Source organism: Brienomyrus brachyistius, unplaced genomic scaffold, assembly GCF_023856365.1.
Source record: "Brienomyrus brachyistius isolate T26 unplaced genomic scaffold, BBRACH_0.4 scaffold51, whole genome shotgun sequence".
Taxonomy (NCBI): Eukaryota; Metazoa; Chordata; class Actinopteri; order Osteoglossiformes; family Mormyridae; genus Brienomyrus; species Brienomyrus brachyistius.
Genome location: NW_026042326.1, coordinates 1,771,721 through 1,790,347, shown reverse-complemented (window position 1 = coordinate 1,790,347; position 18,627 = coordinate 1,771,721). Strand labels below are relative to the sequence as shown.

The window sequence follows — 18,627 nt, the reverse complement described above, 5'->3', positions numbered from 1 at the left end:
ATAAACTTAAACAAATTTTAGCATTGTAATGCTTATCTTTAGGCACCAGGTGGTGCTAATCATGAGGTTAAGCAAAAAAAATCGAAGGAGCAGTTTAAAACCCAAATCCGTAAATAGTCTTCCTCTGGTAGTGTGGGTTTCCTTCAGGTTTCTACTGCAGTCCATAAATGTATTAACGTGATGTCTCTAAATTGCACCAAGTGCGATTGGCTGTATAAGTGTGTAATCAATGACGGCTTGGTATCCAGGTGGTTTTACTTATTCATGAATGTTTAATTGTGCATGTGTACATGCATTGTTCCTTTATGTTGTTTTCTGTTGTGTTTCTACTATGGAATTGAGAACCAGTGAGAAGAGGAGTTGTATGCCATATATCTGTAATTGAACATTACTTACAAAAGTCAAGATGGGATATATGGAGCTCCTGAACGGGCCTTGACAGAAAGATGAGCTTCCTGGCTGCAGCATGAATCACCTGGGCCTTTGGCTGTGCAGTGTGCTTTCTTGACTGTAGAACTTACTGGAAGCTTCACAAAGATTCCTCTGTTGACAGGTGGTGAGTGTTAGGTGTGGGCTACAGCTTCCCTGTCATAAGCCCTGCCTCTGAGGACAATTTATGTTGTATGTTTAAAGGAACTTAAAAGATCTCTCTCCCAGGAGTCCTGCACTCAGGCCTGGGAAAAGACCAATGATGATCTGCACTGATTTGAGTGGAACCATTTCTCTAAGCAAGAAAAGAATAAATTTAATTCATTAGTTTTTAAAAACAAAACTTCCCAATCTTCCTTGGTTCAGTGTTTTGGTGGTGCATCCATTGATATCCTTGAGTTTTTGCTTTTTCTAAATGAATTTTAGTCTTAATTTTGCTGAAAACCATAGTCACGAAACTTCCCTTATGCAGAATCCACTGCATGATCATTAGCTATAGAATCACCCTTCTGTTATTTATAGAGCTGTCAAAATGTGTCAGTTGGACTCGACTACTCGATTAAAAATCCATCTTCAGATCAGATTCACTTTTATTGTTATGCAGAGTACATGTACACTGCCAATGAAATGAAGTCAGTAGTGTCTGATCAGAAATGCAAGAATAGCATGATTTACAGAGAGTACTGTAATAATGCTATATATTACCATACAGTGCAGGTGTGTAGAGCATGTACCAGGAGGATTACATAGGGTCTGCCATATATGGGAATATATAGCATAGGTATGTACAGATATACAAATATACAAGTATATACAGAACTAACAGGAGCTATATATACAGGTCCTTTTCAAAAAATTAGCATATTGTGAAAAAGTTCATTATTTTCTGTAATGTACTGATAAACATTAGACTTTCATATATTTTAGATTCATTACACACAACTGAAGTAGTTCAAGCCTTTTATTGTTTTAATATTGATGATTTTGGCATACAGCTCATGAAAAACCCAAAATTCCTGTCTCAAAAAATTAGCATATTTCATCCGACCAATAAAAGAAAAGTGTTTTTAATACCAAAAAAGTCAACCTTCAAATAATTATGTTCAGTTATGCACTCAATACTTGGTCGGGAATCCTTTTGCAGAAATTACTGCTTCAATGCGGCGTGGCATGGAGGCAATCAGCCTGTGGCACTGCTGAGGTGTTATGGAGGTCCAGGATGCTTCGATAGCGGCCTTAAGCTTATCCAGAGTGTTGGGTCTTGCGTCTCTCAACTTTCTCTTCACAATATCCCACAGATTCTCTATGGGGTTCAGGTCAGGAGAGTTGGCAGGCCAATTGAGCACAGTAATACCATGGTCAGTAAACCATTTACCAGTGGTTTTGGCACTGTGAGCAGGTGCCAGGTCGTGCTGAAAAATGAAATCTTCATCTCCATAAAGCTTTTCAGCAGGTGCTGCACCTTGTCCCTATAGGTGGCCTCATTGCTGCTTCTTATTAGCCCTGTTCCGTTATTTGAAATACATATTGTGTAATGTTTTAGTCAGTTTAATATTTTCTTGTAACTTGCTGAGTCCCTTTAAGTGTTCGCCTACGTGCTTGCGTATTCATCACATACAGTAACCACACTTAGGCATTAGAGCTAGTAGTGGAATGAGCTGCACACAAACACTAAATGTGCTCTTACTACAGCGTTTGCAAACATCTTGTGCCTTCAGTAGCATCTCGGGTATGTATTGTGTTATTTTATCTGCGAGCACCGATCCTTGTTTTGATATTTGTATATTGCACTGTTTATGTATGTACATGAAACACAACTCGCCTGTAAGTAATGGTAGCATTTTTGTACTTTCAGTTTTACACTTTCCCTGCTCAGTAAACCTGTGGACAAAGGAACACGCTGTCTTCAGAGTCTTGATGTGGGAAAGAGTTAGCTGGCTGTCTAGTTATATACAGGACGTGTAACGAGGGCAGCACAAGCCCTTACCATTCATTTGTTATTTGCGAACTTTATGATGGTGTTGGAAACCTACTGTATGTGGGGATGAGTGAAAAGGGAGCAGAAGAGAGGACTCAGAACATAGGCTTGTGGCATACCTATATTTAAAGTGAGAGTGGAGGAAGTGAGGGTGTCTACACTAACACCAAAACTGCAATGCAACTAAACTCACACACAGCGCACATATGTTTGGCCAGTGTCTACCCGCTGTACACAAATTACTTCTAAACAATGTAATACTGAAGTCGTTTGGCAAGATGTCTATGTGAGGTCAGTGTTGGATCTGCAGAATTTAGTTGCTTAATGCATGTGACTTCGCATATTACATTGTTTAGACATAACTTGTGATCAGATGTTTGTGTGCCCACAGGGAAAATATAACATGGAAGTGTGACGGACTCGCCAAATAATGCGAGGCTAACCATAAATCACTATAAGCTAGTTTTTTGGACCTCCTGCGTGCCACAGGCTGCCGTCATGGGTGTACTTGTTCCTGTAGTGCTGGGATATCAGCTGACCTCTCCCTGGCCCTTTCACAGAACACTGCCCAGCCTTCTCTGGTGGCCTCCCTATAAACAGGTATGTCAGAAAGAGGGGACACGTGAACCCTCCAAATTTCGGCAGACAAAATTTGGCACCAGGATGGACGGATGGACAGATGGATAAACAAACAAACAAACCGATATTGTGTTCCTTATTTTTCATTACAAATCCACTATTACTGAGACCAATTTGTTGCACATGCAGAGCAGAAGGACGAAACATACACCTAACTAAGATTGCAGTCCTGTGTCAGACAAGCTTTGCCCTAAACAGTGCTAGTCTTATTTTAAATGATGGAATCTATATAATTCTAAAATTATTTTTAAATCTTTCATCATTGCATTCTTTCTCAACGCTTCTATGAATAATGCACGTGTACCCATTGCAATGTCACAATATACAAATTTGGTTCCTCCATTTCAAACTCCTTCCAACGCCACTGTCCATAAGTATGGGTCTTCTGGATAGGACGGAGAGAAGCAGACTAGGATTTAATGAAGCTTCATAAACGCCACTTAGATTCATGCACATGGACCAATGAACAAGTTTTTTCTCACTGTCTAAACTGGTACAGTGATACACTTAGAAAGGGCTAAGATATCACACTAAAACTCCAAATGTAAACAAACGGTTGTCTGCATCTCCAAGAAGGAAAATGTATAATAATTTAATGCTTAGGGCAGTGATTCTCAAACTCGGTCCTCGGGACCCCCTGCCCTGCTTGTTTTCCAGCTATCCCTGCCCTACATACTGCTGATTACCTGGATCAGGTGTGTTCAGTCAGTCAGAAGCTGAAAGACAGCTGGGACTTGTGTGTGGGGCAGGGATAGCAGGAAAACAAGCAGGGCAGTGGGTCCTGAGGACCGAGTTTGAGAACCACTGGCTTAGGGTGACCAGATAATCCATGTTCTAGGGCTTCTAGCTAGAACAGTATTTGTAAACTACCATTTCAATCAAAAAGACCCGGATTTCACTTAAGCACAGAGTTCTTGCTCTGTGGTGATTGGTCCGTCTTCTGTAATCATGCATAGGTCACAATGCTACTGTGTAACAGCTTGATGAGTCTTTCAATCAAGGAAACAAACCAGTCAAAGCACAAGAACTGAACTATTTAGTCAAGCACATGAGCACTACAGTTTTAAAGTTGTTTGTAAAACCTGAAGAAGCTGAAAGTGTCTTCGCTGATAAAGATTATCTGGTCACCCTATTGACACCGCAATGTATGTACGTACAATCCACCTTCTACCATACTATATTTATCCCTCACTATGTATACGTATGTAATATGTACACACAGAATGTGTAAAAAATTAAGGAGGGATACGAATTACACAATTCACATTGGACTACAGGCATCGTTACGACATACGAATTAAATTTACGTTAAACGCATGTTTGAAAGTTTAAATCTTCACTAGTAACATAAATGGCCAGGATGCGGAGGAGAGCTAGTCGCAGGAGAATGTCAATTGTTATGAAGCTGACAGAACCTGGCTGAACATAAGGGCATGAGGGACGATGATAAGCATGCACTAAGCGAGCACTGTCTTGCAGGCTCTGCAATCGCCCTAGCAACAGCAAACAGCACCGCTCCTGCAGCAGCGCCAATGAGCTCTGGCAGCCGCCGTTTCGCTCACTTCCTCCAGGTGCTCTATAGCCAAGCGATCGGCCATCTTGGATCCAGCCATCAGATTTTTGTTTTACTCTGGAGCAACTGAGCCTGCAGCAGAGTGGACATGATAGGGAGACGGTGCGCGTCTAATTCTGCGGACCCCACAGCGGCAAAGAGGCGGATATATTCGGCTTTACACGAAGCATCCTCCCCATGCACGTTCCATATCCTTGCCTGAATGCCGTGCTGTTATTGCGGGCCTTTTAAGTGTTTTAGTCCTGTCATTAGGCCATGGGAGGAGGGGGGAATCCTGACAACTAACGGAGAGAAAAGGTTTGAGGTTTAAAGGTATAAACTGATTTAAGCGATTTTGCGGAATGAGTGGCCTTTGCGGAAACGCTGTGCACGCTAGCTAGGGCAGCTACGCTCAAGGATAATGTGAGGCTAGTGCGGCTCTTGGCTTGTGCACAGTCGATGTGCGACCGGGACTCCGCACATTAGGTTACCCTACTGAATTCTGGCTTTGGATCTCGGTTCAGACTCATAATCGAGCCCATGTTCTGCATCTGCAAGCCCAGAACTGCCTATCACCTTTCCAGCTAAGGTGCTGCACGATCAAATCTCTCCGGGGAACTGATAAAAATGTCAACGAGAACACCTTTGCCTACAGTCAATGAGCGAGAGACGGAAAATGTAAGTATATTCAAATGCTCTTTCCAGTAAAGTCTCACATTTTCTTTATGCGCAATATTGACAGCATGCTGTGTCACAGAATAACTGGCTCCATATGATCCACGCATACTGAGAGCTCATTTCTCCCCCAACGATGTCTGTTATCACTGTCAGCGGACGGACGGACAAAAACGTGTGTGAGGCTCCTTATCACCTTGCACCGATGTCAATTCCTTCTGTGTACGTAGATTTATGAGGCTGCTGTGCATCGGTTGCACGCCGCTCCCATCGGCCCAGGACTTATACTCCTGCCTTCAAAACTGTAGCACAGAAATGATGCCAAGTTGATCTGAGCGACAGAGAGCATCAGGGCTCTTTTTCGCGTGTAATACTGACGTACGAGACCTGCGGGATCTCTGGGCACGATTTAGTCGATGCTGATTCCTCTCTCTGCGTCAAACTGACTGTCACCGGAGGCCGTCCCGCGGATCCCATATTTAAAACAGCCCAAGTTGCATAGCGTTTCTTCCACATCAGTCAGAGACTGGATATGCATTACGATGACATAGCTTAAAGTGTATTTATAAATGTGCGTTTTAAATAGCGAGATTATGGATGAGGTGGGTCAGATGCACTGGCCAAATTTCGTCAAGCGGACACCAGTTCATCGTTGCATACTCTAATTAGGATATTATCGACCGCGTATTACCGTAATAAGTCTACAATACATTAGTTTTAATGCATTTAACATGCAGGTGTAATAGACGACTTTAAATCTCTTACTTTTTAAGTTTGGTAAACGTCTGCACGCTAAATATACGGTAATATTATAGCGTGTGATTGGTTCCTAATTTCAGCATTAGTGCCGGGATTTTGCGGCGATCACGTATCAGGGAAGCTTGCTGGAGAATATGCCATATATCCTAAGCATGTCGCTTGGCTTTGGGAAGCATCGGCACTGAGAAGTGCCAGTCGCTCGCTGTAATAAGGGAGACCGGCGATCCCACCCCTCCGAAACTGACAGGTAGCGGCTTTGACGCCTTTCTGAGCTTTCGGCGAAGGCGTACGGATCAATGAACCAGTCGCACAAAAGCCAGAAGCCAATCTGCTTCGATGCCATTCAGATCGCCAATGCGAAGATGAAGGGCACGCACTCAGTCAAGAGGCACCGCATCACTATAGTAAGTTCCTTATAATAATCATAATAATAATAATACTAACAACATTTTAAATATGTCTGCCTGAGGGTTATACCTCTGTGCTTTTCCAAGGGCAATTTTTTTAACTTGATTTGGAAATATTTTGCTTTGTACAAATATTTTGAGCGTGGGAATAGTTTTACCATGTGTGTTCTATCACGTTTTTATGTATATAGGAAAAATATATTGTATAAACCGATTCTATGCTTTTTACGGGCGCTAATTGGAACTAATTTCGAAATGTGCCAAATAAAGTCACGATCCGTAAACTTGCCTATAAACTATAGAAAACTAGTTGGTAATTTCGGGGCATAGAGTAAGGCACTTCCATTTTTATATAAACCACATTTAATGATCCAGGAAGGACGTGTGGGTAGATCTCAGTAAGTGTATCCATAATTCAGTTATCGTATTTATCTGCTTAATGGTTGAACGACACAGTGATATGAGGGGAAACGATGTGCATCAGAAGAGATTATATCTAGAAATCATACTTCTGATTGGATTTAGTAAAACAGAATAGGAGCTTTTTGCATTGATGAAAACACACACACACACACACAGCACAAACATTTTAACCAGTTCAGTCGTTCCATGGTGAAAAAAAACCCCACCTTATTTATTTATTAATTGTCAGTGGGCTATACCGCATGGCTGTCCACGTAATACCCTGCGAGACTGGAGTGGGAGGCCGTTATTTGTGAAGATGTCCTCCGTTTGCACTTACACTTGGAAAAAGAAGCACATGGGCATATTTTTGCAACAAATTGCAAAAAAAAGATTTAATAATCACTGCTGCTTAATGGGAAAAGTGATTTAAAACCCAAATTTCAAGTGACATAATGATCTTTCAGCCTGTCTTTGTCTTTAATATGATGAAACCTTTAAGGTAAATTTAAATACATTTTATTTTGGAAGTCAAATTACAGTCTTTAAGCAAGGGGGACTGTCAACCATAATTTGACAGTACGTTTGAAAATGCTGAGACACGCAGTGAATTAATTTGTGATTTAATAAGCGGACTGTGTAATATATAGGAAAATGGTGCTTCCTACTTGGTTGTGGATATTACAGGAACATTATTGGTAAAGAGATTGAGTTTATCATTAAACAGATATGTGCGTTGATTGTTAATTTGGGTGGAGGCTGAAGTGGGGGGGGGGGGGGGGGGGCTATGTAGGAGTGTTAAAGGCAGCAGTCTGTAGCTGTGGGGTCCGGCAGTCTGGGACGTCTCTGCCCCACATGCAGAATGTGCATGCTGAAATGAGGCACAAATAATCCATATAGACGTAATCCTTATAGGGCTGTGCTTGTCTTTATAGCAGTGATCTCCAACCTTTTAGACAGTAAGAGCTACTTTTAAAAGGAAATGATCAGGGGAGCTACTTAACCATGATGGTGACTTTTGCAGATGGGGGGGGGGGGGGGGGGTAAAGGTGATGGTTTTGTCATGATCGACTAGGAATGTCTTGAAAATCAGCATGTCGATCACAATTGACCGGTTGGTGTCAACTTCTTTACAGCAATGCTGTTTGTAAAACATCAAATCATTGTGATTCAAGGAAAATTTTATATCCATCTGCAGTTAATGACATTGCACATCTAAACAAATGTGGTCAGTTCTAATGAATGTTATACACAGGATATGACATGAATTTAACTAGCAATAATGGATGTTTGTGACCTTGGTGTCCTGGAAATAAAAGTAATTGATTTACTTTGTGTATTTTTGATTCTGTTTGAATCAAAATCTGGTTTGAATATGGCAGTGTCTTCCTGCTTGTGCTGTTATCTGGCAAGAACATACATGGATTCATTTTACTTGCATGTGGAATTTTTTTATCTAATGTTTATAACCTAACTTTGTTTTGAATGGTAACCATTTATTCACCGATATCTATTTCCAAAGTCCTTAAAATGCCAGTTTGTGTGCTCCTCATGGAGAATTTGGGCATTTCCCCAGCATTACGGTAGAGTGTCTTCTCAGACAATGAAGGCAGCTTCTCCCAGACTGCGAGTGTGCTCAGAGCTCCCCGGCTAGGCTTTTGTTGCCCTCACGCTTCTCGCATTCCCTTCCTCAGCACACCTCACATGGCGATGGACGAACTGAGGTCGTAGCGTTCTCGGGCCGCTCCGGTGCTCGCAGCCGCAACTCCACCTCCTCGGCCGATGAGCAGCCACACGTCGGCAACTATCGACTGCTCAAGACCATCGGCAAAGGCAATTTTGCCAAGGTCAAGTTGGCGCGGCACATACTCACTGGCAGAGAGGTGAGGGGGCACAGCCTGGGTCTGGGGAGGTGAGGCTTTGGGCCCGCAGGTGTCCTAAGCATTTCATTTGCTAAGAGTCTTTGCTGCCCAAGTGGCACCCCCTACTGTGTCTAGATTTTGCTGGTTTCAATTTGCAGGAGTATAATTAATTTAATGGCTTTAAATTGCTTTGTGGCATCCAGGATTTGATAGATGCTTATACTTGAATGAAGCTCAAAACACTTTCCTCTAATTGATGTATTGGTCTTTGCCCATTCTTGAGATTAAAAAAGTCTGTGTAGCCATCTCTGTGCTGCAAGATGCTTGTCACACAGTAATACAGCTTTTCTCACTGCATGCAGGTTGCAATCAAAATCATCGATAAGACGCAGCTGAATCCCACCAGCCTTCAGAAGGTGAGCCACCCTGCTCTGCATGGCTGGGGATGTTCATGCGAGATTTTCTGAGTTGCACATTCTTGGAGTACTGGCCTGGATACTGGAACCTTCCACCCAGCAGCAGTTATGCGTGATATTAATGGTTTCGCTTTCTTAGTCCTTAGTCTTTTTGGGGTGGGGGATGGAAGGTGTCATAATCTGGGCAGTCCTTTTGAGTATGTCACGCAAGTTCCTTCTCTTAAGGTCACATGATCAGGAGAAAGTCAAAATGGGGTATAAACTTCTTTGCTGCAGTCATGTTTAATGAGTATGTTCTTTATATCTCTACGGCTATTCTATCATCTAGCACCGTTAGCTTTTTGCTGTCGTTCAAGGACAGCAGTGCCACTGAGTCTGAGTTCACATTCTGCTCTCATATATCCCATAAACTCCAAATGACAGCATTTGTCTAATTTAGAGTTTGGTTTTAGAGTGGTAGAGTTTATGGAATTTCTTCAAGGAGAGGTACACATGAAGGCTGTGGCTTATAGTGTTTTGGAGTTTTTCCACTGGCATACAGGAACCAGGCCGAGCAGTACTGCGAAGATACACTAGTTATAGAGCAGTTAAAGCAAGCTTCAATTTTATACCACAGAAGGGTCTGCTCTGTAAAGGTGTTGCTGGGTTTGCAGAGCGAATGTGATGTGAAACCACAGACACATATTTACTGTTCACTCAGCGTACATCATGTTTTTCTATGTGCTAATTTCTGGTAGCATATCTGTCAGATTTACTGTGTTCTGTTGATTGAAAAAATGGAAATAGATGACTAGAGTTTTGAAATCAAACAAAGAATCAATTTTTAAAAAGACAAGCAAAGAAAAGAGTTTTTTTAAGTCAGCACAATCACTAGTTCTCGCTAAATAATAAAGCGACCAGTCTAGGTTGCTGTTGCTGTAGACAATCTGATTTACCATAAAATGGCAGGATGAACAGATTGGACAGGGCCAGAAAATATAATGAGGTGCACACATCCTCGAAAATGCATGCACAGATGTGCGAGGTACAAATTGAGCAGGTGGCATGGATCAGTCTTTGACACACCAGAAGAGATTTTGCTGAAAGCACCGGTTGCCAAGTCTGCATTAGTCTCATTTTTTTTCTTTTTTCTCATTCTGCCCATATCACAGGTAGCATCAAACATGAGACTCTTCCAAGTCCTTCTGTTAACTTGGAAAAGAAGAATCTATATTTATTAATATGAATGCAGTGCATAAACAGTCAATGCAAGCTCATATGAATGAACCATGTGTTTGACCTTAATTTTGGTTTTATTTGACATTCTTAACTTGTACAGGGTGCAGGGTAGTATGGAGTGGAATTTGTGCCACCTTGAAATGCAAAAACAACTTTGTTAATGCGTGGAAGAACACAAAATGCAGTCACTGTCCAGTGACGGCTCTCTAGCCAGTGGGGGCGTGGTCACAGAAACTGGGCTGGGACAATCGCTAGATTTAATCGATGAGGTGACAGCCACTATACGACAGGCTACGGCCACAACCACTACAACCCAGCTGTGCCCAGCTGCCTCACTTCAGAACGTCTATTACAGGAATATTTAGGCACAAAATATCCTTCCTGCTCCAGCAGGTAGAAAGTGATCTTGATGCTGTCGTGTCTATTGGTTTATTATTCCGTGCATGCCAAAGTCGTGTTTGCATTTCAGTGTAGGCCATAGGGTTGGTTGGCCTGTCCTTCTCTGTCCTCCTTGGCCAAAGGGTTGGCTAGTTGTCTGTGGACTTTAACACTGTATGACAGGAGTGAGGCTTTGCCCATTGTCCTAGTTGATCGTACCACTAAGGTTGATGAGGCATGAACTCCAAAACCTCCTCGTCACCTCTTAATCCCCAGGAGACAGCTGCCAACGCTAGAGGAAAGGGGTAACCTTGTCCTCTAGACAGCCTCCGATTCACTCCACTCTTCATTCTTCAGCCGTTCACCTTCATATGTTCTTCTTCATCTGACTGTACCCTCACCTGGACCAATGGGTAATAAGTTAGCTGAGGTCACCGTGTGGCAGGGGGGCCTCCGTCTGTGAAGACTCCCTCCTCACTGGAGTCTTGCTTACAGGCACACTAGCTGTTGATGTCTGCGTCACTCACAGCGCTAGAAATCGAAGGTGACAGAACTGCTGTTGCTGAGGTTGTCAGTGAAGCTTTGTTGGCTCGTGCACTCAGGTCAGAGTCCCATGGCCGATTCATCTGTCACTGCACCACACAGTGTAAGGTGACGCGACAGAAAAGGCCTAAACTGCCAAAAACACCCTCCAGCTACAGAAGGTGCTTCTGTGGCTCCTTGGTCTAGTTTCAGTCAAGTTCACATAGTACCATTTCTGTTTCTCTTTGGTATTATTTGGTCCTTTACTTACATTTTGTTTAATTTGTGGTTATTTTTTCGGGCCCAGCTGAGCTGTGCTTTAGCTTTCTGTATGTGTCTGTGTTCCTGTCTCTCTTTAAGCTCAGCCCAGATGAATGATGCATCTTGAGGGGGAGGGGGGGAATCGCTGGTTATATAAGCAACTGCTGCCAGCACAGGCCATTATGTAAGCAGCAGGCCGTAGGCGTTAGGTGGCTAACGGCTCTGTCGGCCATCACTAGATGCCGGACGGCCAGGTAGCGAGCTCATGTGCCAGATGGGTTCCCGGATGGATAGAACACCAGCGGGCAGACGGCTTGCTTTGTAGTCCCTCCCAGGTGGCCATTGGTTCCCCCTCCTCACTATGTGCTACTGCCAGGAACACTGACGCCGGATGTAAGTGTAGATCAGGATGTGACCCGACACTCACCATTTGAGGATTCTGAGCAACGTGCTTGCTCTCTCTCTCTCTGTCTGGCGGTACACGCGCATCTCACAGCCACCCACATGCACCCGGCCTTCAGGGAGCTTGGTGGGCTGCAGCAGTTGTGCAGGAGGGGCTGTTGTGCCCCCCCTCCCTTCCTTCCTGAGCTGTTTGCTGCCTTTCACGGCATGACTATTTTTACCCATGTTGCCGTGACCTGAGTCTTATGTAAGTGGTCAGTGTGGCCCGGAGCCCCACCATGTCCATTTCCACTCTCAGAGATGCTCCTTAATAGATGTGGCTTCCAACTGGCTTCACAGGGAGCGGGTGGAGCTCCAGAGGCAGTGGGGAGCAAATTTCTGTGTGGAGAGACTCTAGCTGCATGTATGTGCTCAGGCATACCAGGCATGTGTGTGTGCATGGGGGTGTCTCTCATTAGGCTTTGTATGTGTGTGTGCTTCAGAGTGAAGCTGGTGGTTTCCGAAGCAGAGTCATGGCTTTCCCCAGAGAGACTGTTGTTGTCAGGATGCTCACCCTTTGCTCACCCCCCCCATCCCTCGTCATGCCCGTGCTCTCCACTCTCTTGATTCACCCCGGGAGTCACCGGCTCAGATGTTGTGCTTTCAGGTGTCACTAATGCCACCATTGTCACATCTTTTTTAGTTCATGTGCCCCACCACCCCTTGCATGCATGATTTGTTGCCATGGTGACCTGCTCCCCCCCAATCTCACACCCTGACCCCAGCCTCCTCAGCTGAAGCTGACATGCAAGTCTGTCAATGAGTCACGAGTCACACTCTCTCTTTCCGGGCTGTGTGGGCTGCAGCCATTTCCGTTGCTCCTCCATCCTCCCATCCATCTATATATCTGTCCTGCGTCCATCTGATGAAAATCGACTGTCTCGCTGGGGGCTGGGCAGCTTGTGCTGCCTGTCCTCACATGGTCAGGCCTATCGTGTGCTGCTTCTGGTGCCTCCCTCTGGTGTTCGCTTGTGATTGGCTGGCACTGTTGCTCCCAACCTCTGCCACCATCCCATTGGCAGGCAGGTTTCCCAGATTCCCTGGACTTTTTCTTTTTTCAGTCTTTGAAAGAGTCTGTGATTGTGTCTCTGACATCGATGGCTCGTTGTCCCCCTTCCAGAGTTTTTGCCGCCACACCCTCTGACCCCACAAGCATAATAGTTCAAATTCAGCTACAATTAGCTAGAAGAGGGCTGTCTGAATGACAGCACAGCATTCCTTGGATAGCCTCATCACCTGTTCCGTCCGCCTAATCCTCCCTCGTCTCATACTCACCACCTTGTTCAATTTTATAGAAGTATTGGTGGGATCACTGGGAAATGTATTTATTAATAATTGTGTTTTTGCCGGAATATTCAGAGTCCTTGATGTGATATGTAGGTCTGAAACTACACTTATTAATTTATTGCATATTCCACTTGTATAACAATTTGCTGAATCTTTCCCCACTAAATAGATGGTTGCCTGTATTTCTATGTGTATGTTTAATGTCCGTGTTGGAAGGTGTCATTGATTTTAATAATATTTTTTATGTCTTAATATTTATTTTCTTTTTCTGATTTGCACACCAACCAGCATTTTCCGTGTCAGTAAGATGTGTATCAGATGACTATACTGGCATGTTCCTTTTGCACAATAAAAAAGAAAACAAAGAACGAATGTTCATATTTACAGTGTGTATACACAGGAATAGCAGCAATTAAGAAGCATATTTACAAATCAATTTTAAACTCTGTTCCTTCACATAGAATATACCAATTCTGGGCTTGGCATTGGGCTCGGTGACATGATTAAATTCCCCCACAATAAATTTAGCTGGGCCAGTTGGGATCAGGGTGAGGTCGCCCAAGATACATTTTGCTAAAGATAGTTTTATTTAATTTTTTTGTGTTCTGCATTTGGATTTTTGAGTCGATGCCTTAAAATTGTTTTGTGTAGGTGGTAAGATAAACTGGACTAGCTGAAATTAGCAGAGCTGAATTTCCTGCAGCAGTTTGTGTAGGTCTTGTAGGCAAAGGTAACTTTTGAGCAGTTAAACTTGTTAGTGATTACAAGGTGGGCTGAGGGGTCTAAACTGGATTTTCCCACTAAGGTTCCAATTGCATGCTGGTTGCCTCAGGTTTGGTGTGACGGCAGCTTCCGTTTCCCCTTCTGAGGTACCTGCTACTCTTCTGGCTGACGGGGTGTGGGACATCAAAGGCACTTCAGGTGATTCAGTTCCTGCAGACAGTAGTAGTGGCTAGCAGACCTCTGTAGTGAAAAACTGCACAGAACACAGGAGTGTTTCTTGGAGCTGTTAGCTCCCAGATACTGTGCATGTGTAGTGGGTTTACATGCACTTGTGCAGTTACAGCAGAGGTTCCTGCTGGTGCCTGTGCTCTGTAATCGAGGTCAGATTGATCAAAGTGCCACTCTAGGAGCAGCCATCGATCTTTGTCTGGTCATTTTGCCGTGATTGGGACTTTTTTTTCTTTGGCATGCCCGTGTCAATCACAAGGTCTGCTTATGCCCTTCTGGTTTTATCTTCGTTACAGCAGTAAGGTCGCATTTTTCCACCTAGCCTTTGTAATAGCTAGTCTGTCTGCCAGCTACCATCACAGGACCTATGGGCATCTGTTTTACGGACCGTAAGGCCACCCCTTAACTCAGCTGCTAATATGAGATTCCTGCCTCATGACTTTCTACTAGACCAGAAATGTAACTGGGACTCTGTGACCCAGTGCTTCTTGGCTCTTTCTTAGATGTATCTGTGGCAAGCTTGCAGCTTTGGATTCTGTGTGTCCCATCGACAGCAGGCTTGGCAAGCGCACCAGGGAGCAAGCTGTCCGCCTTGCAGGAGGAGCAACAAGGACTCTGTTAAGGAGCATTCCTTAAAGGACAGGCAGCCCGCTTTGTTCCCAGTGTCTTTGAGCTGTCTTTTGAGTGACAGTGTGTCATAAATCCTCACTTGATTTGTATTGCTTCTTTATCATAGTGCAGCCAGTCTTATGTTCCTGTTTTGTCATAGTCAGAGATATATGATGTGGTGTGGTGCAAGGGCTATGAGGAGAGTCACAGGATGATATTTTCACTGTGGTCTGGGCTTATCAATGAATCCAACCTTAAATGTTATAAAGGGTTTTGTACTGCAGTGACTCTTGTTTAGTATCTGTATTGTTCTATATGACATTCAGCCCTGGAGTGACAGTAAGGATCATGCCTTAGAAATTTTATAGAGTTTATTCTTAAAAACCTCTTTGTTGTTAGTGTCAATGTAATGTCCATACAGAAGATAGATGTTAGTTAAGTTTCCACATTTTTAGTTTTCCCTAATGGCCCTTTTTGCTTAACATAGAATATGGTATTTGCCACTAGGGGCAGACTTCTATACATTCATTGAGCTTGCCAAAATGGCTGAAACTAGCCATGGAAAGGAGATGGGTTTAGCTGGAGACGCCTGTAGAGTGGAGTTCCACCGGAAATGCGTCACCTCCACAGGAAACATGAGATCTCTATGTCACTGTGAATAAATCCTAACCCTAAACAGAGCTCCACTTTACGTCCTTAAAGATCATGTGTTTCCGGTGGAACTCTACTCTACCACTCTATAGGCGTCTGCAGCTAGACTCTCTTGATGGAAAATGGTTAAATAATTAGTGAACCAGTCGAATAAGCCACGAAATAAGACTCTGCGACTAAGCTACTTCTTTGCAGTGTCAGATTCTAACAAGCCACGTATGACTTTGCCATTAGTTTGTGCAACATGTGCATGTGCAAGGAACACAAAGATGATGAAATCAGCAAACACACCAAGGAAGCGCACTAGTGATCCATAGCTCTGCTCACTGTATTTTTCAATTAACATATATTTGCATGTTGTCAACCTGGAAAAAGTAGGGAATGAAAAGTCACATTGGAAAGTGAAAAATTTAATTTTTTAATTTTTCACATTTGACTCATACATGGGTATAAAATTAAAATGCAGATGGTGCTCTTTCATTTTAACTTTCAGTTTGGCAAGATTTTTGCACGTAGACTTTGACTAAATGGCAAAATGGAGATTGTATTTTTATTTTTTTATTTTATTTTTTTGCAGAAAATATCTCCCATACATACTGTAGACAGAGTGTCAACCAGCAAAAGTCAGTCTTTTGATAGTCTAATTTCACGCCACAATTTAGACCACTTTCTGTTTTTGCTGCTGGTATTTCCATCCCCTGCATAACTAATAAAATGTGTTGTTATATGTAATTGTCTCCCTTGTCATTTTCCTTATTAAGGCTGTAGTAGGTTAACGTTGCAAGTTTCACCATCACAGTTGGTTGCGCTTAGCTCTCTTGGGCTACTGCGCAATGATGAGCTATAACTGTAATTAATATTCGAGTTTCTTAAAAAGATAAATTTGTCATATTATAAAAGATGAAATGCCTTTTTAAAAGGAGTTTCCCACCCCTAGATTCAAGGGTGCTTGCTCAGGCTAGGTCTACTGCAATGCAGCTCCATGTGCTTGAACATTGTCTGTCTCTGTGATTTTCGCATATTATTAATAACGGTGTCTCTGTTGATAACATTGTGGAAGCAGGGATCCTCTTATTGGATCCCTTGATTGCTGTGCTGTTCAGTGTGGAGTGATGCGTATTTTTTTTGTTAGACCTTTATATCTACTGCTGGTGCACTAGGTGAAGCCCTTTTGAAGCATGAGGGGTACTGTTACCAGCTCCCGTTCTTGTTGCCATGATAGATTCCTTGTATAACTGCCTTGTGTTGTGCCATTTCTCCTGCTTTGGATGAGAGTTTCCACCGAAGCCAGCAGGCAGAGCTCAAGGGGGCTTTAATCAGCTTCCGGAAAGCAGTCATCGCTCAGATGATGGTGCTGGTAGAAGGCCTCCGGTTTCCTGTGGCTTCAGGGTTACTTTGCAGCTCCTCCTGGCTAGGGATTGGAGCCCTCCTGGATGAGGATATGAATGTGGGAGGACACCCGGAAAAGAGCTGTGAATTGGAGTGCCATTCAATCCTAACGGATGCACCCATATGCAAAGTGTTGGTCGTTTGCTTTGCTGTGACCTCTCCACACATTTCTTTGTCTGCTGTGTAGCTGAGACAAAGTCTCAAAATGAAAACAAATGAACATTTCAGTATCTTTTGGGAAATGTGAGAATTAGAGTTTGCACTTGTCCCGTATATTGTGTGGTCGCCCTATATTGAAAATTAAAGTACTATGTTTGGTTTTGAACTGATATAGAACACAATTTGCTCCCAACAATGCAAATTTTATCCTTGTGGCCCTAGGAAGGTGGGGAGTGGCCACCCTTATTTTTTAATATTGAAAGTGGAAACCTTGCTGGGGATTGATAGTTTGATTAACAAAGGGAGGTGTCTCTGGTTAGCCAGACACAACGACACAGTGAGGGAAAAACCACGGTATTCTGAAAAGTCTGATTAATGCAATTTAATCCTTGAGTTGCCAGGAGCTGGCATTTAGGGAACACATTAACAATGACAACTCTGACAGCAAAGGGAGGTATAAATGTGCTTTCCCACCATGATGATATCTTCTTGTGTGTTTGTGTTGCATTGTAATGTACAGCAGAACAGTAATGTAAAGCATAACCTGTTCATGTAATGTATTCATTAAAATAACAGATAAACTCATAAAAAGCTACCTGATGCGTAAATATTTAAGTGGTAACTAAATGACAGCAAAGCATAGTTTTTATTTAAAAAGTACAGGAGAATAAATCTGGAATGGGAGACGTATTATAATAAAGAGAGAGGTGCAGAGTAGGAGTGTAACGGTATATGTATTTGTACTGAAAGATTTCGGTACGGGTCTTTTGTTTGGTACACACATGTACCGAATGAATGCAGCAAATGCACATGTGTGTGTGTTTTCCCCGAGCAACTTTCAGAAATGGGTAAATGAAGCAGCACCATGACGTATGCGCATGTATGTCTTCATACTGTATTAAGCTAGAAGTTGTTGATGTAAAATCAAATACGGGTATTTTTTTAAATGCTGCACTATATTCGATATTTATTTAGTTATGATTTGTAATTTTTGAGAATATTTGTGCTGCACAGTTGTAATATGAAGCTGGAAGCTGCTAATGTGAATACAGTACAGATCAGGTGTAGTTAATTTTCTAAATGTGCACCTTTTTTTATTTGCATGAAAGAATATTTGTTTTGATTCACTTTTACATTGATATGTTTTTACCCGGGTTCACTGCGTCACCAACAGCAAAAAACGTCATATCTGTGGGACGACTCATGGCATTAAAAATGGAGGCGTTAGTAGCTCACGCACTTTGCTCTGGAGGACAACAAACAGTGAATCAGCTGTACATGAGCAGGTCGAAAAGGAGAAAAAAAGTCAGGAGGCTGGCTTTGCAGTTATTGCTGGAACTGCTGCACCAAGAGATGTGTGGGTACGAGCCTGCCGGTGCAGGCTGATGATGTCGGCGCCTGCGTATAAGCAAAAAGCCACATGAATTCTGATCTGAGCGTTCACATTCAGGTCGTATGGCCGCGAATCGGATATGTATCCGATTTAGTACCACATATGAAAGTGACACAAATCCGATTTGAAAAGATCAGATTTGCGTGTCCACACAGCCCTGAAAAGATCAGGTCTGAGTCACATTAAGGCAAAAAATCCAATTTGAGTCACTTCAGCATGGCAGTGTGAACGTAGCCTTAGACACATACA

General features: G+C 43.0%; 1 protein-coding gene across 19 annotated transcripts in view; it reads left to right on the top strand.

The window, feature by feature from the left end:
* The first annotated feature begins 4,517 nt into the window (after positions 1-4,517).
* The window catches only part of LOC125723786 (MAP/microtubule affinity-regulating kinase 3-like), a 57,829-nt gene continuing 43,719 nt past the window's right edge, over positions 4,518-18,627 (top strand). For 6 of the 19 annotated variants that reach the window (XR_007386970.1, XM_049000548.1, XM_049000550.1 and 3 more), the window contains exons 1-4: positions 4,543-5,276; positions 6,380-6,436; positions 8,536-8,724; positions 9,066-9,119. Coding sequence is in view for 18 of the 19 variants with exons in the window: in XM_049000548.1 (XP_048856505.1) it covers positions 5,226-5,276; positions 6,380-6,436; positions 8,536-8,724; positions 9,066-9,119 (351 nt within the window). In the remaining variant the exon portion in view is untranslated. Of the gene's footprint in view, positions 5,277-6,379; positions 6,437-8,535; positions 8,725-9,065; positions 9,120-18,627 lie in introns of all 19 variants that reach the window. The other 13 variants (XM_049000545.1, XM_049000542.1, XM_049000531.1 and 10 more) reach the window with 12 other exon arrangements.